Source organism: Salvia splendens, chromosome 18, assembly GCF_004379255.2.
Source record: "Salvia splendens isolate huo1 chromosome 18, SspV2, whole genome shotgun sequence".
NCBI classification, from domain to species: domain Eukaryota; kingdom Viridiplantae; phylum Streptophyta; class Magnoliopsida; order Lamiales; family Lamiaceae; genus Salvia; species Salvia splendens.
Genome location: NC_056049.1, coordinates 21,748,008 through 21,770,857, shown reverse-complemented (window position 1 = coordinate 21,770,857; position 22,850 = coordinate 21,748,008). Strand labels below are relative to the sequence as shown.

Genomic DNA, 22,850 nt, shown 5'->3' with positions numbered 1-22,850 from the left:
TAATTAACTTGAACTCATGAATTTTGGTTCAAGCATTACCACTCTAATTCCACTACAAAAAACTCGTCATTTAGTGACGGAAATTCCGTCACTAATCATCGAATTTCCGACACTAAACGATGTTAGTGACAGATTACCGTCGAATAAAGGTAATTCCGTCACTAATCATCGAATTTCCGACACTAAACGATGTTAGTGACAGATTACCGTCGAATAAAGGTCACAGTTAAAAAGCCTGTTAATAAAAAATTTAGTGACTGATTAGTTCGCCGCTAAAATTAACGGCAACATCACCATCGGTATATGTCATAACAACACCGATTGGGTGCTGCATTCGGTTGTCCTAATTAGTGACGGACTATGACGTCACTAAAACTCTGCTGCCCAGCCTCATGTTAGTGACGAATAGTCTATCACTGATTAGAGACCGACGTGTCTCCATCACTTAATCTGTGTTGATATTTACACATTAGTGACGGATTAGGCCGTTACTAATCTGAAATTTGGATAAGATATTTTTAGTTTAATAAATATTTCACCTGAATATTAAGAAAAACCTAAAATCAATAACCAACAAAATTAAATATACAAAAATAAACATTAAATCCAAAAATTATGATTAATAGGCATAAATGTTAATAGTTAAAACAAGGACAAAAGAATGAAATGTATAATTGCATTATGTTAAAAAGAAAATACAACGAAAGCCACATACAGGCCATCCAAAAGCTCTTTTTGTTTATCCAACGCATCCCAACCATATTCCCTAGACCGTCTGTTTCACTCTGCAGGACACTCATCCTCGACGACATTGCATCCGCAACCTTCCCATTCTCGACCTCTGTCTCAGCTACTTCGGTTCTCAGCTTGACAATTTTGTCTCTTAAGATTTTCGTCTGAGCTCTGAAGCAACGTTGTTCGCTGTGCCAGATTCTCCTCCATCAAAGCTTGCACCTCGCTCAGCTTCCTTTGAGTCGACATTATCCCCTTAGACTGCTAGTAGAGTACTTCAGAGTGACTCAACACGGAGTTCACGTGATCCTCCAACACTCTCGAGGTCCCTGTGACTTTCTAAGTCCAGACATTGATTGAGGCCAGAGAATCATGAACTTGCTCCATGTTCTGCAGCAATAGCTCCCTGCACAAAACGATGGTTGATCTCAAATAGAATGCTAAAAATGAATTATGTAAACCAGGTAACCACGTCCAGGCACATCAGGTGAAGAAAGGCACACGAACTGATAAAAAACGGAACCAAGTTGCTATGACCATGTTCCTTTTTTGTACTCGTTTACTTTAAAAAGGAAGTAAATTTAAACAAACCTTTACAACAACTTCTCCAGTCAGGGTTGGCACCCGAATCATTCCTCGCAAAATTAGGAGGAAACAAGATAAAGGAGATGTATTAATGAAAAAATGAGATATCTAAACAACCATCAGTATTTAATTCCCAAACACAAACAAACTTTACTCGAACAATATTTCTTGTTACAGTAATTTGTCTACTAAACAAATTATACCTTAAGTTTCTACTTCACAAACTTCATTTTGCTAACTCCAAATATTAATAAAAAATATGCTTACTCGAAATTCTTGATAATACTCATCTTTTTGCAGTTGAGATGTCATTTTCCAAGTAAAACCTGTGACATCTGGAAGGTGGTGGAAAGAAGAGGTGATTACCCTTGAGATTCGATAGAAGATAAATTATAAATATGCAAAATTTATTTCCCTAACTATGTCAACTTACCTGAAGGTCCTTTTGTTATCAGTATCCTCTAGGGTTCCTCAACAATATATTGCACCAGCTGCTCAACCTGAGCTCTATCTCCCAAACTAGCACACAGAGAAACTGCAATTAATTATCTCCATGAGTTTGTAAGCTGAATTATTGTGGAAAAACAGAGGAAGAAGATCAGTACCTAGGGTAAACCGAGGAGAGAGAGAGAAATCTTGAGTGAGGTTTGCATTGGCAGAGAGGGACTACTACAAAACCAAGGAGCATTGCAAATCAAATGAGCTATATTGATGTTACATCTTGCAAATCAGACAATCTATTGCTATATAATTAATTGTAGATACTAACGATTATCATCACATAGTTTAACATTTATTGCATGTTCAGTGATGTATCACATCATCTATGCCAAAACTAACAGTAAATTCATGGCTGATAGAGAATTACTTACAAACTTTGTGTAAGCCCGATCAACCATATCCCTCCATTGTCCTTGAAGGTATTGCTCCATTCGTGTTGCAAGAGTAGCAAATCTATGCCAAAACTAACAGTAAATTCATGGCTGATAGAGAAAGAATTGTTGAATACCTAAGAAAGCCAAATTAATATCCATGGAGTGATCGGAAAAGGTTCTCGAAAGGATATTTTAAGATCACAAAGATACTTAATTCCACTGCAAATGAAAACTTTTAAATTTGCAATCACCTCCAAGTTTGAGCTTTAATTTCCCAGCTTCAATTGCTTTGAGAGCAGATAATGCAAGAGTGACAGCATATTTTCCTCCATAAGATTCAGCCACAATATAAAGGGCTATTTTGGAGAGTTTCATTGTTATTGAAAATCTCAATCAAAAGTGTTGTTAGATCATCAGCAGCTTCATAATCAGTTTTCACCAACAATTCCAGATCTTCCACAAAACTGTATCCTGTCCCAACCGGATTATCCTACACTAAAAATTTTAAAAAAAAACATGAAATATATCTTCAAGAATGAAGAATATGATAATGTGGATAATGACATTCTAATATCTCACCACAGAGAGGAGTTCAGCTTTTGTCAGCCATGTTGAATTTCTTGGCTTCAAATATGTGTCTAATGGCCCAATCTCCTCAAAATTCCCAATCCCAACCCCAGAAGCACCCTGATCAACCACCTATCAAAATTTCAGCAACAAAAAAGAATTTGATTTCAAACAATCAAAAAAATAAACTCACAGGTCCACCTTGCAGCCAAAGAAACATATTCAGAGAAGCAGATATATATCCATCAGAACTGAATGTAATTCATATACTCCCTCCGTCCCCAAAGAGTATGCACTTTGGGTTCGGCACGGGTTTTAATGCATTATTGGTAAAGTAAGAGAGAGAGAGAGAGAGATAGAGAAAGTTTTTTGAGTATTGTTAGTGGAGAATGGGTCCCACCTCATTAGAGAGAAAAGAGTTTCCAAAATTGAAAGTGCGGACGGATGAAAATGAAATAGTGCATACACTTTGGGACGGATGGAGTATAACACAATCATAACTCCAATGTGGACAGCGTAACAGCAAGGTCAAAATCAAAACAACTAACAAAACCTTTCAAGACAACATGCAGCTGCAGATGCATACAAGATGATACATCAGATAAGAAAATGAAGAACCATTGAGGAAATATTATGTGTCCTGACCTCTCGACGTAGAAGATAATTAAGAGAGCTGCAATAAGCTTTCCTCAATGGGCCCAGAAAATTCTTATCTAGAGTATGTAAATGGAAAGTGGCAGAAGTGGAGCAAGAGAAGCTCCAACTTAAGGCATGGTATGAAGAAATGACGTAGCTCATGACTTTAAGCAATAACATCAAACATGAAATGTAGTGGTTGTTTTCCTGTACCTTCAAGTGTTGCAAGAGGCGTGCATATGTCGTGCACTTGTATCTCAAATCAGCATGATCAAGCCTCTTAAGTTGTCCACGCTGTTAAAGACCAAGACGACAACAAAATTACAATCATTATTGTAGACCAATAATTATTAATGAACAGTATCCTTGCACGGAATACACAAGAGAAGCAACTCTTATCACTCATCATGAAATCCACCAAACTAGTAAAATTGTTCCTCGGGAATTCAGATGCTCTTTTGACAAAATTATTTCTCAACTTGTCAAGTTCTTCCCGAATCTCATAACATTAACTGTAACTCAAGAACTACGAAACTCTCATGTATCGCATAAAAGTTTGTCCATACTTATGAAAACCGATAAAATAGACCACTACCCACGGATAAATCCAAAACCCCACCATTCCTTCATAGTAGTTCATATAATCTCAATCTCATCTTTCTATTCAGAGCTCCACCAGCTATTTTACACCGAGATACATAAACTAGCTCAATCAATAACCTTAACAAAACCAAGCGCGTGAAAAAAATAAAAATAACTCACTAAAATACTACTCCTTCCGTCCCAGGTAAGATGACACATTCCTTTTTTCACGTGTTTTGGAAAAATGATAATAAATAGTTAAAGTGGAGAGAAAATAAAGTAAAAAAGATAATAATATAGAAGATAGTGTCTTCTACAATATTCTCTAATTTACTTTATTTTTTCTCTATTTTAACTATTTATCATCATTTCAAAACAAGTGCAAAAAAATTGTGTCTTCTTAGTGGGGAGGGAGTACGGTAAAATTTCACAAAATACGACCACAATTACAAGCATTAAGAGAATGCAAAACCATAGGAGCCAGAGAGAGAAAGTACCAGAGATTTCAACAAGCTCGCAAACAGTCTCAGGCTAATGCCATTTCAATCGGTTCAAATGTGGAATTAACCGATTCATCGTGAAAATTCACACCAAGCTGGAGACAGAGACCATGTCTGGTTGAGGGTAGGAGAATCACAGCGGCGACACAGCGGTGGAGAGAGCGATTGACAAGGAAATGGGGAAAGTGAGAGAAGTTAGGGCGGATTTTTCTAAATATATCGCAAAATGAAAAGGTACTCCATATGCTAAGCACCTGAGTATTCGAGGTAGAGGTAGAGGTAGAGGTCGAGAGTTCGCCTTTTGAACTTCTTCTAGGCGTTCTTCAACACGAGCTTTGCACAGGCTTATCAGCGGCGCTAAGCAATGGCCGAGCTCGAGGCGCGGAGGGAGGAAGAAGTGGTGGTGGTGGTGGTGGCGTCTCGATTTTGGATTCTCGGGAGCTCAGCTGCAATGGTCGAGAGTCCGGCTGGATTCAATTTGGAATATGGCTTGCCAATGAAGAATAACGCGCAATTTTGAAATTAGTTTCTGAAATAAATTAATATAATAAATTAATTATTTACTAAAAATAAAATGATTAGTGTCGATTTTTATCGCCAGTTGAATTAAAGTTTTTTACATATATTTAAGACAAAATAGTCTTCCACTAGTTAAAAAAATTAAAAAAAAACTCAAAATGCAAATCAATTTTTGTGTCGGACTTATTTTCATCTCTAAATTGAAATTAAAAAAATATTAGAAATATGTTTAATGATAAAAATGTCTGCCACTAATTAAAAAATTACAAAAAATAATTGAAAATAAAATATATTTAGTGTCGGACTTATATCCGTCTCTAAGAAATCACATTATTAGTGTGTACGGATTTGTAACTCTAAGAGCATGCACAACGGTGGACGGACGGCGTCTGTCCGTCCGTGCCGCTGACAAAAACGTGATCCGCCGCCGCTGCGCTCGCGCCGCTGGCACGGCGCTGCTCGCTGCATCGAACACGTCCGTGCCAACGAGCAGGCGACGTGTCGAGCAGCGATTGGGCAACGACATAGCCGTTGCCTTTGAATTTTTTTTTATTAAAAATTTGGTATTTAATTTTAAAAATTGATAAAAAAATATTTTCCAAATCCAAAAAATATGGCCATTTTTTGATAGTTTTTTCTGAATTTTTTTTTATTTTTTTATTTTTTTCCTCAAAATCATCTATAAATACACACATTCATCATCCATTTATCACTTCAAATTATCTCTCATTCATAATTCTTATACAAACTATCTACATCTTCATCTCTCACTCAAAACCTCAAATGGATTTCACCCATCTTATGGCGGAAGCGGAGCGCGAAGAACAGGAATACTACGAATAACATCGTGCCGCTTACGAAGCATATGTCGCGGCGAATACCCCGCTCCTCCTCCTTAACAAACTAGATCAACTCGCCGCTACATCCATCGTGACCGGGAGGGAGCCCACGAAAGGCTCGTTGCCGACTATTTTGCCGACCAGTCGCGGTTTCCGGCAGATTACTCCAGGCGACTTTTCGCATGTCAAAGCGCTTGTTTATGCGAATTGTCAACACATTGTCCGCACGTGTTGAATTCTTCCAAACAGGTCCAGATGCAACCAGCCGACAAAGTATCACGCCGTTGCAAAAGTGTACGTGTGCCATCCGACAACTCGCTACTGGGAAAACGGCCGACCTCTTCGACGAGTATTTGCATATTGGTGAGTCCACTGGAATCCTTTGTCTACAATTTTTTTTGCGATGACGTTCGTTCAGCCTTCGGTGATGAATTCCTTCATGTACCCACCACCGATGATTGCCAAAGGTTGCTTCGTCTTCACGAATCAGTCCATGGCTTTCCCGGAATGCGTGGCAGCATTGAGTGCATGCATTGGAGGTGGAAGAATTGCCCGACTGCTTGGAGGGGGCAACACTTAAGCTGTCACAAAGGCGGCGGCCCAACACTTATCCTTGAGGCGGTCGCCGACTACCGCTTATGGATTTGGCATGAATATTTTGGCGTTGCCGGATCCAACAACGACTTGAACGTGCTCTATTCTTCACCACTCTTCACTGATGTGATGAATGGTGTAGCACCGGCGATCGACTTCACCATCAACGAAAATAGCTACCACATGGGTTACTATCTCGCCGATGGTATCTACCCAAGGTGGTCGACTTTCGTGAAGACGCTCAGCAACCCGCACGACCCGAGACGGGTTCTTTTTTGCGCAGCGTCAAGAGTCTGCGCGGAAAGACGTCGAAAGAGCCTTCGGGGTCGTTCAAGCCCGATTCAACATTGTGAAGGCCCCGGCTCGGCTGAGGTACGTGAATAATATCACCAACATCATGTTCACGTGTATTATCTTACACAACATGATTATAGCCGACGAAGGACCGAGGGCGGCTAGCTTCTATGACGAGGATGAAGTCGGAAGTTTAACCGTGAGGTCTCCCTCACTCCGAGGTGTGCATACGACAGTGGGCCAGAGGATCGAGACAAGGCACACAATGCGCGATACCCAAACCCACATTGAGCTACAGGAAGACCTAATCAAACACATGTGGGCGAAATTCGGCAACGAGTAAGTAGTGGTTTTTTTAATTTTAGGATTTTAATTATGTAAATTTTAATTTTTAGGATTTTAATTATGACGTTTTAAATTTATTTGTAATTTGTAATGTTATTTCGATTTTTAATGAATTTTCATATTATGGAAATATTTTTGTTTAGTTGAATTTTAAATTGAATTGTGCTCGTCCTTGCGAAAGAGCATAGCTGTGGGTGTTGTGCTCTTGCCAGAGAGCAGGCAGAAAAAATGGGGCCGTGCCCACAACCGTGCTCGCTGGCAAGAGCACGATTGCGGATGCTCTAAAATCCGTACATTCAACTGCAAAAATTATTTCTGTAAACGACAATCAACTGCAATAATTATTTTTGTAAACGTGGAAGATTAAAATATCATAAAAAAATAACATTCTTGGTATTTAATTGAAATTTTCGAAAATTCACTCTATACCCCAAAAATAACATACTCCTAGGTACCTAGTGTTATTTTCCTCACTAGGTACAAAAAGTACTACTCCATTTTTGTGCGAAACTGAAAAATCAGATATCATTTTTGAAGTTCACTCTTTTAAATAAAGTATTCACAGATTCAATGTTTATAGATAAATAAAAAGCATTCTCTGTCCAAAAAAATATAGTCTCATTTTGCTATTTTGGAATGTCCAAAAATATGGTCTCATTTCTATATATTAAATTAATGTATGTTTACCTTTATTTTGTTTTTAACTATTTGATTATGATCTCTTCAAATTGACTCCCTTCTCCCATTAATAGCTACTATACATAAAATTTTAAATTACCATCTAGCTAATTGGAAATAAGCCGGAGCTTGATGACTTTGTCATTCTTCCTTGAAAAAAGGAATTAATATGAATTATGTTTTCATTCGACAAGAACTAGTACAATTATAAGGTATCGCTAATAAATCTATCGAACATAGCCATGTCCATGTTTTGAAGAGAACAAAAACAAATAATTCCCAATCTTGTTTCTTGTCATCATTGACAATTTTATATTTATTCAGAATTAAGAAAGATAATAATTGTAAATCAAATAATTTCACCTAATTGCTAAGAAAAAATAAAGTAAAATATGTCAACGGCGTTATGTATCGCAACCGAAACTCAATAGAATGAAAGTAATGAACAACGCCTAACAAAAAAAAGTAGCTCTACTAAGTATTTTTGTGAATTTATTAATAAAATCTGATCACACCAATCTTCCTTCAATAATCCATCATTTGTGAATCACTTGCTTATGGATCAGGCATAATTTTAGCTACCTTGCTCTTAGCTTTTGTAATCTGCCGTAAAGTGTTCCATGCTTTCAAGAATGGGCGATATAAATCTTCCAATTTCACCTATATTAGCCAATAAACAATAATCAACATATAATGTTGTGTAAAATTTGAAGTGTAAATTATCGATATATGTTCTAACATACTATTTGAAAATTAATACCCCATCCTATCATATTTGGGCACTTTTTGGACGAATGATGACAGAATTATGGTACACCATAAATGCCAACATGAATAAATATGAATTTTTTACTCAAATTTTGGTATGGAAAATTTTCAATATGGATAGCATACCTAAATTCAATAAACATGATACAATATTTCGTTTAGTGATATTAAAATACCGTGGGAAATACAGTTTTATTCCAATTTATGATAGTACTACTAAGTATTTTTTATAGCTAAATCCGCAATTCAGTATTTTTCTACTTATAGACAGAAGAGATAATATACTCAAAGAACAATCTATATATATATATATATATAGTAGTATGAAATTATTACCCTGGAATCGCCAGCGAAACCGGGCAATTGGTAGTGTATAGCTACTCTCCTGATCCTCATGCGAAACGAATTGGGATCGCGCCTGTTGGATTTTTCGATAAATAGTCGGTCCCAAAAATGAAGCTTGTTGTGATATATGAACCATAACAGAGCCTGCATATATAGACAAAGCTTAACTTGTACCTTCGTTACATAGTGTTGAAAAGTAAAATGCGGAAAATAAAAGTGATGGAACTCTTGAAGGCTACATTGTGATTGATTTTTGGATTATTTTGTTGATACATAATACATCCATATTTATAGGACTAGAGAAGTAAATGTACCTAGAAACTAATGAACTTGGGACTCTACATATTAATGAAATATTCCCTAGAGTCCCTAAAGGTACACTTTCCCACAATCTTGAAACTCTCATATTATATTTCCAACACTCCCCCTCAAGTTGAGTATCGAACTTTTCGATACTTAACTTGCACGATCTCCACTTTGATAAATAGTTTATACTCATATTCAAGAGTTCTTCAATTTTAGGCTCGTATCATAGAGCTCCTTCAAATCATCATTGATATTTTAGACTCATATCAAGGAGTTATTCAATTTTGGTTGACAGTTTTTGCTCGTATCTTAGGAGCCGATTCCGACAGTTTTAACTCATGTCTTAGGAGCCAATTCCGACAGTTTTTGCTCGTGTCTTAGGAGCCATCTTAGATAGTTTTTGCTCATGTCTAGGAGCTCGTGTCTTAGGAGCCATCTTAGATAGTTTTTGCTCATGTCTAGGAGCCTTTTTTTCTGACTGACAGTTTTTACTCGTGTCGAGGAGCTTTTTTTTTCTGACTGACAGTTTTTACTCTTGTCGAGGAGCTAATCTAGACAGTTTTTGCTCGTATCTAGGAGCCTTCTTAGACAGTTTTAGCTCGTATCTAGGAGCCAAATCATTTTTTTTCTGACTGACAGTTTTGACTCGTGTCGAGGAGCTTTATTTCTGACTGACAGTTTTTACTCATGTCGAGGAGCTTTCTTTCTGACTGACAGTTTTTACTCTTGTCGAGGAGTTAATTCTAGACAGTTTTTGCTCGTATCTAGGAGCCACTCATTTTTGGACTGAATTTAAATTGCAGCCCAAAGCTTAATTTTGGAAGGCCATTCTTGGCCCATTCCAGCTCAACTATGAGCCCATTCTTTTCTTTTCTTTAGCCACTCAACTTCTTCAGCCCAATAACACTTAGCCCAAAATTGCCCACGTTTCTTCTTCAAGTGAAAACTCTATATTGAGAAGACAATCAACCAGTGCCTCCATTTCTCTTCTCGCCGACAACCTGTTCGGCGGCGCCAACTCCGACGAGTAATAGCCATACACTTCTGGTTGGATCCACACTTCACGGAGAGACATCTCGACGAGCTTCTGCTCTCGCATCAGGGCTGGCTATCTTTTCTCCATTTCGGGCACGATTTCCTTTGTAACCCTTCGCCATTCACTCGCCTTCTCCGGCGGTCTTCTTTGTCTTCTAGGGCAACATAAATTTGGAGACGGGTTGTTCGGTCGGATACTTATTCTCCCCCTCGGCCAGACCAACCGAGGATTCTTCCGCTGATTTATTCTCTTGACGCGGCAGGGCGGCGACGCTCAATCGGTGACCAGCCTATCGGACAATTTGTGGACAACTGTTTTTGGCGGCGACTTCTATAGCCTCCTCAGCCTTCTTGGCGTTCTCAACGTCTCTGAGAGTGATGTTTCACCCACAGGTTCCTTCAACAAGGCGGGCATTTCTCCGGCCAGCTCGTTGTCATTCCTCCTCGGTGACTGCTTCCTTGGCTGCATCTTTCATTTCGCCGGCCTTAGACTCCTTTTGCTTTCTCTCCGGCATCTACTCGATCATTTCCTCGCCCTTCTCGGCAGCTCATACTCTACAGTGACGGGCTGCTCTCACTTCTCTCTTTTCATCAAACTTCTAGGCGCCCTTACGCCTACTCCTTCATCATCCGCTCCAAGGGTGTTTCTATTACAAGTTGTCCGGTTGGTCAGGTTCTCGCCCTCAGCCGGATAACTTGTCTTTTTCCATGGCCATCTTCACTCGACCATTGCAGTTCCGAAATCAGTGATAACCTTCTCAGTGGTGGATGCTTCGTCAATTCTGGTGGCTGTCTCCTTTGTTTTCTCGGCCTTCCTCCCGAAGGCCTCTCTTCTTCTCTGGTAGCTTCTGCGACGGTGGTGGCACCGACTTCGGAATCAGAGAAATGAGCTCGACATGGCGGTGGTTCTTCTACTGGATTCACTTAAACCTTCATCAGATCTGCCCTCTCTCCTTTCACCACCACCTTACTCGCTATGCAATCGGTTATCACATTATCAACTCCTTCAAATTCTTTGACACACCTGCGGACTTACATGGCGCAGCCCTCACAGTGTATGATCACCTTCAAAACGATTTCCTGAGGCGGCGGCGCCTCAGTCTCTTTCTTCCCATCCTCCGCCGCCTTAGGAGCTTCCTCCTTTCTCCTCCGCATCAGCCTTTGGAGCATCCGTCTCCTTTCTCCGCAAACGCTGCTGTTGCCAGCAGTTTTCAGCCGCCAACCTTGCTCCTCCTACCCCGACGGTGTTCTGCCACTCCTCTCCTCCGGCCGTTTTACTTTCGGAGAGGAAACATCCAACATAATGTACTCTCCCCCTCTTGGTTGGACGATTCCTATCGTGTTTGAGGGATATCTGACTGATGGTGTGGCTTTGGAATAGGGTAGAATGTTGCTGATGGTGTTAGTTGGGATAAATATTTTTTTTTTCTATTGTGGCTGAAAATTGATTTCTTCCGTGGGGAAGGCTTGAATTTTGGTAATTTTTTTTTTGAGATTTTGGGGTATAGGATGAACACATTCACCCAATTTTTTTTTTTTTTTTGGTTTTGAACAAACTAACGAAGGATCGTTAGCTGCTCTGATACCATGTTGAAAAGTAAAATGCGGAAAATAAAAGTGATGGAACTCTTGAAGGCTACATTGTGATTGATTTTGGATTGTTTTTGTGATACATATTACATCCCTATTTATAGGACTATAGAAGTAAATGTACCTAGAAACTAATGAACTTGAGACTCTACATATTAATGAAATATTCCCTAGAGTCCCTAAAGGTACACTTTCCCACAATCTTGAAACTCTCATATTATATTTCCAACACATAGTAGTAGAGTCATTTTGCTATTTTGGTGCGTTTTATAGTAGTAAAAGTCAACGCATTTCCTCTCACTTATTTTACCGTCTCTTACTTTATTTTCTCTTCATCCCTCTACTTTTTCCATTATCTACTTTATTCTTTCTTTACATACCTACTTAGCACAAATTTTCTTAAATCTCGTGCCGAAAAGAAACGTCTTCACTACTATGGAACGGACGGAGTATAGTAAATAGTAAAAAACTAATAAGTAGAAGTGAGATTAGAAAGAATACCTCAAATAAATATGAACCAACATCTGAAATAACAATGTCAGCATCGGCATGGTGATTTGGTAGAAGAGCCGGGCATCGTTTTTCTATTATAGACCGCTCTGCGAAGAATCGGTTATCATTTACTCGAAAATATAGGAAAGGATCAATTGGGGGACGGATGGTATTGATAAAAACCCCAATTGTCGCCTTAATCTTTAGGGAATATCCTATCACGGGTTCGATACTGGGTCTATACATATGAAGAGTGGGAGATGTATGTCCAGCTTGGACAGTAAACACATGTCTAAAAAAGTCTCTTTGATCAAATGAGGAAGTCTTGTAGGTGTGTGTTATACTAAATGAATCCATAATCCGGAAAGCAAGAACCAACTGAGCTGTTTGTGTAGTTTCGATGGCGAATGATGCACGGTTGTCAATGTAGTCGCTTAGCGTAGCACCTCCCGGGTAGAATATTATCTTGAATGAATGGCCATTCGGCCCGGGAAATCTAGGGCTCTCGAGGGCTTCCCCGTACCCTTCAGTCTTATATCCCTTGTAATTTTGCACCCGCCATTCGTAATTTATCTTTAGCAGTGTGTTGCCATTATGCAAATCTTCTGCCATTGATGGAGTGGGATCCAAATCTGAGAAGCAGAAAAAGCTAAATCATCATAAAGCAATATGTAATGTATGCAGTTTTTTTTAAGGAAACAAGACGAAACTCACCAACTAAAAGAGAGAAGCGGCGGCGGCGGCTGGTGGTGACAGTGATAATGTACTTAGCCCTAAACACTAATAGCTTCTTCTTCTTTTTTTAAAGTTGCATACTCAACTTATTCAAATTCTGTTTCCGAGTTTAGGGATCTAGATCTTTTTATTAGTAATTTATTTATTACTCTTTCTTAACAAAGCAAGTCTTAAAACAACTAATTCCATGCGCCACGTTAGTTATTTAGGTTTTCAAAAATACACAAATATTATCAAATGCTTATTCGCAGTATGACTACACAATACATTCACTAATTTAATTAAATGCTCGACATCTATTATTTTAGGCGTAAAAAACTGAATAAATGATTAGAAGTAATAACAATTTTCTGTTGCACAACACAAGCAAAGTTATAACTGAATAGTTAAACAAAGTAAGGAAAAATGTCATCATTTCGTGTAAAAGATGTGTGCCAAAAAGTTGTAGCAAACACATTAGGAATTTAGAATGATAGTTTTGTAGGATAGAATGATAGTTTTGCCGGATAGAATGATACTTTGGCCTATATATGTTAGGTTTACAGCATACAATGATAGTTTTACCGGATAGAATGATACTCTGAGTTGATAAAATGACTTTTGTCTGATAAAATGATAAAATGATACTCACAGCAGATAGAATGATAGTTTTGCCGGATAGAATGATACTTTGGCCTATATATGTTAGGTTTACAGCATAGAATGATAGTTTACCGGATAGAATGATACCCTGAGTTGATAAAATGATACTTTTGACTGATAAAATGATAAAATGATACTCGCATCATATAGAATGTTTCTGAGTTGATAAAATGATACTTTTGGCGTGTAGAATGATAGAATGATACTCTAAGTTGATAAAATGATACTTTTGCCTTATAATGATAGTTTCGTCATTTTTTAGGTCGAAGTATCATTTTTCATGCTGCGAAATTAAATGAGTGAAATGACAGTTTTACCCCTCCGCCTTTTTTTTATGAAGTAAATCTAAGTTTAAATCTCAAACTCGTGATTTTAAAAATGTGCGGTCCAGATTTAGTTATAGGGTTATTACGGAAATTGAGGTTATCAATATAACGCACCCCTATATATATAAATATGTTTATTTTCATGAAAATCACGTTTCTATTAACGGAATGAGGTTCTAATATTTTGGTTTAAATCTTTCCTAAGCTTGAATTGGATAAAATCTTTTAGAGTAAAGACCAAAATTGGTCCTGAACATATGCTCATTTTATCATTTTGGTCATAAACATTATCTTTTGAATTTGTTGGTCCTGGACATTTCAAATCGGATCACAATTGGTCATCCGTTAACAATTCCGTTAATATTTAACGGTCAACGATTTTAATCACAATTTTGACCAACTTAAACAATTTTTAATTATTTAATCATCAAAAATATTTTTTTAAATAAAATCATAAATAATTTGATTATTTAAAATTTGATTAAGTTGTAATAAATAATTTATGATTTTTTGATGCTAAACACAATTTTGACCAACTTAAACAATTTTTAATTATTTAATCATCAAAATTATTATTTTTAAATAAAATCATAAATAATTTAATTATTTAAAAATTGTTTAAGTTGTAATAAATAAATTATGATTGTTTTTATGATAAACACAATTTTGACCAACTTAAATATTTTTTAATTATTTAATCATCAAAATTATTTTTTTAAATAAAATCATAAATAATTTTGTTATTTAAAAATTGTTTAAGTTGGAATAAATAATTTAATTATTTAAAAACTATTTAATTATTTCTAATAAATAATTTATGATTTTATTTAAAAAAATAATTTTGATGATTAAATAATTAAAATTTGTTTAAGTTGGTCAAAATTGTGATTAAAATCGTTCACCGTTAAATATTAACAGAATTGTTGACGGATGACCAATTGTGATCCGATTTGAAATGTCCAGGACCAAAAAATTCAAAAGATAAAATGTAGGACTAAAATGATAAAATGTCATATGTTCATGACCAATTTTGGCATTTACTCAATCTTTTAAAACATTAATAAAAGTAGTAGAGTTATTAAGGTAATGGAATAAAGAAGATCGGTGAATGTTGACGACTTCTCCCCCAATTTCAGTATATAGTGTAAAACCCTATTTCAGCCAAATCACAAAATCACAAGCGTTTTAAGGTAATGGATCGAGAATCACTAGAGAAACGACCTGCGATCTTCGTAGTCGGATCCCCCAACGTTGGCAAACGGACACTAATCTCAAGTAAGACCTTCTTTCTCTGACTCTGAATTGAAGAATGCCAAGTTTGTTGCCGTAGATTATTTATAGGATATTCGGAAGCTACTGTAGAGTTCGAATTGGGGATTTAGAGATTTTTTATGCGAAGTAGAACAATGATTCAAGGGCTTAGCTGACAGCGACCAGTGATCGCTTGATTCTCACTGTGTGTAGCAAAAAAATGGGAACTTTGTTATCGACATTTGCATCACTCCACCATATTTCGTCAGTAAAATGAGTGCGATTTTTATTTGTTATTGGCGAAGATTATGTCTTTTCCATCACTCCCTTGAGATTCAATACTTAGTTAAGAATGCCTCTTTTTCAATTTCCTGATTACTATCTTCCTGCTATGCACTGGATTGCCTATTTCAGTAGTGAATTTTGTGCAGTATTTATGTTAGACATTATGAAAGGAAACTAAATTTTTGTAATCGAATGTAGGACTACTTAAGGTGGATTTTGATGATGACTCAGATACATCACTTGAGTTATCCGTCAATGGGTAAGTTCCGAGAGGCCAATTTCCCAGTGATGATCTCTCTCTCTCTCTCATAGTAGTTCATAAGCATTTAAGTGTAGACCTGAATGTGATTCCTTATCAGGTGGACGATCAACACAAAGTATTACACAGCAGATGTTGCAGTATGGATAGCTAATCTTTCTGATGAGCTATCTATTACAAGCTTTCCAGATGTGAATCGGATAGTTGCCTTGGTTATGGTGTTCGACACCAGCGATGTAAGCCCTATTCCTTTTACTCAGTTTTGTTATGCTTAACCATTTGTTTGTTTACGTGGCTTTAGAATGGACTGTCTATTTTTCATAACTATCTGTTACGTCTTTAATAGTCTGATCATGCCACATGAATCATGATGGCCAATATCTTCATTTTGTGATATGCAGCTCACAACACTAGTTGCTCTAAAAGAATGGGTTTCACACACTGACATCCAGAAGTTTGAAATATTGCTGTGCATCGGTAACAAGGTGGATCTTCTTCCTGGACATCCATCACATGTAGAGTACAAGAGACGCTTGATGAAGCTTGGTGAATCATCTGTCAATTTTCATCTGGACTTCTCTGATTATGGTATATCTGAAACTGAAGGAAGTAGTTTATTGGGGAACGAAGAGCCATCCTTGGGATTTAAGAGATCTTGCATAGAGTGGCGTCTGGAACACAATATTGAATATGTTGAAGCTTGTGCATCAAATACTGATTTTGACCAATGTAAGAACCTCTACTAAGCATGTTCCTTATCTTTTGTTATTTGTATATTTTATCATTCTTGCTTGGTTTTTGGTCAATTTGATTCGATCTTCCTTTTTTTTTCTTGATCTTCTACTCAATAGCATAACGTTGTTTTTGCATTTCATATCAGTGGTATTCTTTTAAGATGCTTCTTTTACGAAATGCAGTGTTCCTGAACTAAAAACTTGTCCATTACTACCATCTCATTCAAGTTTGCATGGAGATGCTAATGCTATACTGCAATATTTTCATTGCATTACAGGTCTCTCTGTTGAGGGTGATTCACAGGGTGTTGATAGACTTTATGGTGCTCTCTCTGCTCATATGTGGCCTGGAATGTTGTTTAAATCTGGTGACAGGATAAACGAGCCTTCATTGCCTGAGCAAGAAGGTAGAGATGCCTGTTTGTTAGGTTTAAGTCTTCATTATTTGTTTATGTGAATGTTACTAGGGACTATGCTAAATGCCTTGATCTTTTTTCAGAGTTGTCCGAAGAAGAAGAATCGGATTATGAACCTGAATATGAAGTATTATCTTCTGCTCAGTGTTGTTAAAATTGCGCCCCGAGCGCGCCTGGGTCGCGGGTCGCAAGGGTCGAGACCGACATCGCTCCGATGCGGCGGGGCGGTGCGAGATCCATGGAGCGACGGTGGGGCGCGCCTGGGTCGTCTGGGTCGCCGTGGAGCGCCTGGGTCGTCTGAGTCGCCCCGATTCGTGGTGGTCGTCGGTAAAATGAGTGCTCCATTTTTAGGTTTAAATTGGGAATTGCAGAATTTGTGTTAATGGGAGGGGAGAAGAGGGGTAGGTATGCTTTGGGAAGTGAGCTATTGCACGTGGCCTTAACATAAAATAAATTCACCCACTTAGTTGAATAGTAGTGAGCTATTGTCAATCATTATTATCTAGATATATACACACATGCACCGATGCATAGGTTACCTCCTCCACTTCAATTTTTTAATTCTATTAAATTGAAATGATCAAATTAATAACTAAATATTTTAATACTATAGTTAATTTGAGGCTCATCATAGATATAACTTGACACCCAAATTATAGCCTCTTTATAAAATTTTCCCTGATCTATTACATCAAACAAAAAATAAAAAAATTTAAATCCAAATTATCTTGAATGATAAGATTATAAAATCCTACACATATTATTTAATTAATTATTTTATGTTTTGCAACTTTTTTTGGAATTTTGATAATTTTTTATAATAAAATTCAGTTATTTAGTTATGTTAATGTTGTTTAAAAATTTATATTTTTCGTCTAATATTCTTTTTTAATATGGAGTAATGATGTATGTAGATTTATTTGATGTGATAAACATTCAAGCAACAAACTTATAAAATAGACACCAATATAATCATCATTCGGCTATTCTGGCGCCCCGATTCGTGGGTCTCTCGCCCCGTCGCCCCGCGACCCGGGGTCCCCCCTCATCGCCCCGGAGCCTGAATATGAAGTATTATCTTCTGCTTCAGCAGAACCATGGGATGATATAGGATGGATGTCAGCAGATGGTCCCCTTTCTACCTCAGGAAGTGGGATGCCTATGGAAAAGGTTCCTGAAACTTCAGGTAGAGAAAGTGAAGATAAATCCATCAGAGAAGAGAACCAGCCGTCAACATCAGCCTCTCAGTTGCCCAAAGAGCTTGACCATGAGAAGGCATTTGAAGCAGACCCAACATCAGAGCTTAATGATGATAAAACTTATGAATTTGAAGATTTGGAAATGCTAATGGCTGAAATTGGCAACGAGCGCAATGGCTTGAGGCTGATGCCTGATTTCCAGAGGAGGGAGATGGCTGCAAAGCTGGCAATGAAAATGGCTGTAATGTTTGGAGACAGTAGTGGTGGTGAGGAGGAGGAGTTGGAGTGAAAGGAATATAGCAGTAGCACTCTGATTTGGATCCTGGAGTGTGACTGTCACTGTACAAGGAAAAAATGGTATCAGCTTGAGTATGTATTTGAAGAGAATCAGGCAAGTTACAAGTATCAACTGAAGTTTACCTGCTCTAATATGAAAGTGTCCTGTCTGCTGGACAATGGAGAATCACAAGTGAAGTTCAGAGGTTAGTTCTCAAGGGAGATGACAGTATTATATTGGTTTATTAAATACTGTCGAACTTTTAACATGGAACAATACATAGACAGGGTTTGAGATTTGTTATTCTTGGAAGATTGTGAGTGAATCCAAGTACAATAGGTTTATGTGTTTAGGTTAAATGAAGAAAACTCAGATGAAACAGATTTGGCATGTTATAGTGGTGAAAGCAATGGATGATTTCGGTTATTGTTAATAGGCGTTGATGAGTTGGCTTCATATGCGAAAATTGTCGGTAACAAATGATGCACATTTCTGCGCCCGATTCTTGAAAATTGCATTTCTCGTGTTAGCTAAGCCTTGTTACTTTTCAATCGTATTTGTTTAATCGAAGTCCCATGATTTCTTTACATAAGATGAGCCCCATACCTATAGCTTAAGGCATGGGGAAACATGGTGCTAACTGCATTTTTGACTATTGATGATGATGATGATGATGATGCGTATAAGCAAGAAATTACGAGGGCCCAAATTTGTTAATGGGGTGATGATGATGCAAGTGGGACTTAATCGAAACATATATTCGAGAACCTAAATAATTAAATGAGTAAGTTATGGTATGCTGGTTTTTTTATTGAAAAAATTCAACCAGTTTTAATTTGTTCTATGAATCTCTTTAGGCCACGATGGACATTGGAACAAGTTGGAGATTTTCTATAAAAAATACTCCTACTTCACTGTATTAGATTTTATAGGACGATTGTGTGGAGCTGTCTCTGATTTTTTGTTTGGATAATTGTGATTGTCCCACGTGATTAATGGGATTTCTTAACAAGAATCTGATTTGGTTAATTAGGGGGTCCTAATCAAATTATTGGGAAGAAGTAAGAATTAATAGTCAGCATCAACAGCAAAACGAAGTTTAACGACAAAGCATGCATTCAAATTCGGACAGATACTCTCAACCGCACGAAAACGCTCTTACACTTGCACTTATACATTGCTGCAATTCATCGGATATATATGCATTAGAATACATAAATTCTAAAATTATATTTCATTATTTTTCATAGAATTTCATCCCTAAATGAATTATCTAAAAGAGTTAATGTATTTTCTAAAAATAACTACAATTTAATATGCAAAAAGGGAGGCAAAAACTTGTGTCCCTCGGTTCTCGAAATTTTCCTCTCCTTGGACTCTGATCTTTGTTATGCTTTTGGCGTAGATCATTAGTGTTGAGTTAATGGTTGCTAATATTCCCCCCGTCCACCAATAAATCATGGGAAAATCGGGTATATAGGCTAGTTTGCCTTTAAGATTACGTAAATGTACCCATTTTGTTATCTATTCCATAAATGGGAAAAACGCCAATTGCATTGGCGTTTCTATAAGTAAATACGCCAATAACATTGGCGTTTTATAATCTCGTCGTATTTTAGATGTATTTTCGACAAATACAGCTATGTAAAAAATGCCAACTTAATTGGCGTGTTACAAGAAAAAACGCCAATATAGTTGGCGTGTTTAATTATAAAAACGCCAACTTAATTAGCGTGTTACAAGAAAAAACGGCAATATAGTTGGCGTGCTACAAGAAAAAGCGCCAATATAGTTGGCGTGTTTAATTATAAAAACGCCAATATAGTTGGCGTGTTAATCTTAAAAACACCATTTCGGTCGGTGTGTTTCTGTTGAACCATATACCAATCAGATCTCCCCCAACATCGCGAACCCTAAACACTTTCCCTCCCCAAAACGCGAAAACCCTTCCCAAGGCGGAAAAACCTTTCGCTCGGGTCGACCCGGTGGTGGATTTGAGCGTGGAGATTTCGATTTTGGCTCATTCTTTCAAACATTAGTCCTTCTAATCGATTAGTATAACAAATTTTAGACTCATTCTTCTAAACATTAGTCTTCCAATATTTGATGGATTGTTGTGATAATATATATTGTAGTGTAATTAATATAACTGTTTGACCAATTGTTATGGGCACACTAATATTTTGATGGATTATTATGATAGTATATATTTTAATAGAAATATTTTGACCAATTGTTATGCTATTATATGTTGTAGTATATCTAATTTTGTTACCAATATTTAATGGATTGTTATGATAATATATATTGTAGTGTATTTAATAGAAATATTTTGTCAATTTTTTGGCTGACTCTACATAATGATGAATGTAAAAATAATACATATTTATTTGTGTTTTACATTATTGCAGATAGTATGACGTGGTGTGTCAATTTATATTGGGGTGGAAAGATAATTTCTGGAGCAGTTATTTCATATGATCCTCCTTTTGCTAAAGGATTCATTATGTTGGATGAAACAATTTCGTACGATGAGCCTGTGGAAAAAATTTGTGAAAGGATGGGGATAAGCATATATGAAAATAATATTCAAATAATATGGAAACGTACTATATGCTTTGGATCCGGAGTCACGTTTATAGGTGTTCAACTAGAAGAAGAATGCATGCAACTAATGTTTAGTGATAGTATGGTTATTGGAGGTGTAATTGAGTTATATGTTGAGTATTCGACAATTACTCAACATCATAGTCATCATGTCATAAGTTATGATGTTGGTACGTCTACGAGAGCCCAAGAACCATATTTTGCTGCAACACAAGATTTTGATGTTGGTACGTCTACGAGAGCCCAAGAACCATATTTAGTTGCAACACAAGATTTTGAAGCTGGAGGCGTGCATTTAGGGGAACGTGACAATTGTGATGTGGTTGAGGACATAATAGGTCCTGATAAAGCCGACTTTCTTGATCCACAATCACCTTATCATTCTGAAGATTCCGACACGGTTAGTACAGACTCAGATGGTGATCCGTCGGATGATGAACAATTTGTTGCTTCAAGACCATCCATTCCACTTGGAGAAACAGCAGTTGGAGAAACATCAGTTGGTGGAAGGGCAGTTGGAGGAAGAGTAGTTCCACAATTCCCACAGCGTGGAATCAACTATTTTCGCACCTTACCAGGTCCATATGATAGTTTTGATCCAAAAAACTTTGAGCGTGATGATCCCAGTGTGCATTATTGGAGTGAAAAAGATCCTAGCAATGTCGGTTTGCATACTAAATTTAGAACGAAGTTGGAATTGAAGGCAGCTGTGACTCATTGGCATTTGGAAAAAATCCGACAATATACAGTTGCTGAAAGTAAAGGAATGAGATGGCATGCAGTTTGTAAGTGGCCACAAGGCAATCCGAAAGATAAGTCCTTACCGCCATGTTTGTGGGAGTGCTGAGCAACACTGAGGAAGCATGATGAACACTGGCAAATTAGAGTATTTAGCACTGCTCATACTTGCATGGGGGATCGTAACTATAATGGCCACGCTAATCTTTCGTCGGGTATGATAGCGTTGAGTGTTCGCCATCAGATAGAAAACGATCCTTGCTACAAGGTAAAAGCAATTGTGGCGGATATTGAAAATAGATTTCATGTCAAAGTTAGTTACAAGAAAGCATGGTATGCTCGGAGGACAGCGATTGAGCTTGTATAAGGTGGATGGGAGTGGTCGTTCAAAGTTTTACCAGCTTATTTGAATGAAGTGCAAAGACAAAATCCTGGCACAATTGTGGAATGGATGCACGATGACATATTAAGCAATGGTATGAACAAGGTATTCAAGTACGTATTCTGGGCTTTTGGACCAGCTGTGGAGGCTTTTCAACTATGCAAACCAGTTTTAACGGTTGATGGAACTCATCTACGTGGACGATGTCGAGGTAAAATTCTTATTGCCGTTGGATTTGATGCTAATAAGAAATGTTTGCCTGTTGCATATGCCATTGTCGATGAGGAAACCAAAGAAAGTTGGAATTGGTTTATGGAACGCATTAGACTTCATGTAGCAAAGCATGAAATATGTGTCATATCTGATAGGCATGTGGGAATCATAGATGCAATGAATTCTCCCATATGGAAAGAAGAACCCAATGTGGGTCATCACAGATTTTGCTTGGTATATGTTAGAAAGAATGTTTTGCAGAATCACAAAGGTATCATGGTCAAAAGACTTGTTTGGAAAATTGGTATTGCTACCAAGAAGCGCAAGTTTAAGATCAGACGTCGTTTACTTCGAAACGTCAACACCGAGGCTTTTGCCTTATGGGTACGTCCACGTCCATTGCAGAGCGCTGCGAAGGACGGTAGTCCATCAGCTGATCCTCCCCGGATATCTGCAGTCCTTTTTCAACCATCCTCGAAATGGTTTCCATATCCGGACAGAAAT

At 37.4% G+C, this 22,850-nt stretch overlaps 2 protein-coding genes and 1 long non-coding RNA gene across 6 annotated transcripts; 1 reads left to right on the top strand and 2 right to left on the bottom strand.

Annotated features, from left to right (window-relative positions):
• Positions 1-594: 594 nt before the first annotated feature.
• Positions 595-4,965, bottom strand: LOC121777716. 4 transcript variants are annotated; one of them, XR_006045555.1, is made up of 11 exons: positions 4,732-4,965; positions 4,475-4,591; positions 3,609-3,689; positions 2,772-2,891; positions 2,444-2,687; positions 2,190-2,271; positions 1,923-1,986; positions 1,751-1,836; positions 1,585-1,652; positions 1,324-1,367; positions 595-1,138 (listed from the first exon to the last, which is right to left on the bottom strand). It is a non-coding gene; the product is annotated as an uncharacterized LOC121777716 (long non-coding RNA). The 4 variants fall into 4 exon arrangements; XR_006045554.1 differs by having other exon boundaries at positions 1,324-1,652; positions 1,751-1,852; XR_006045552.1 differs by having other exon boundaries at positions 1,324-1,652.
• A 3,186-nt stretch (positions 4,966-8,151) lies between these two features.
• Positions 8,152-13,040, bottom strand: LOC121776598. The gene is made up of 4 exons (XM_042173794.1): positions 12,997-13,040; positions 12,292-12,914; positions 8,851-9,003; positions 8,152-8,406 (listed from the first exon to the last, which is right to left on the bottom strand). The coding sequence occupies exons 2-4, from the start codon at positions 12,892-12,894 to the stop codon at positions 8,302-8,304; spliced, it is 861 nt and encodes a 286-aa protein (XP_042029728.1). The 5' UTR covers positions 12,895-12,914; positions 12,997-13,040; the 3' UTR covers positions 8,152-8,301.
• A 2,063-nt stretch (positions 13,041-15,103) lies between these two features.
• LOC121776921 lies at positions 15,104-18,839 on the top strand. The gene is made up of 7 exons (XM_042174068.1): positions 15,104-15,260; positions 15,720-15,780; positions 15,881-16,016; positions 16,182-16,509; positions 16,793-16,921; positions 17,014-17,074; positions 17,902-18,839. The coding sequence occupies exons 1-7, from the start codon at positions 15,179-15,181 to the stop codon at positions 18,416-18,418; spliced, it is 1,314 nt and encodes a 437-aa protein (XP_042030002.1). The 5' UTR covers positions 15,104-15,178; the 3' UTR covers positions 18,419-18,839.
• Positions 18,840-22,850: the final 4,011 nt, after the last annotated feature.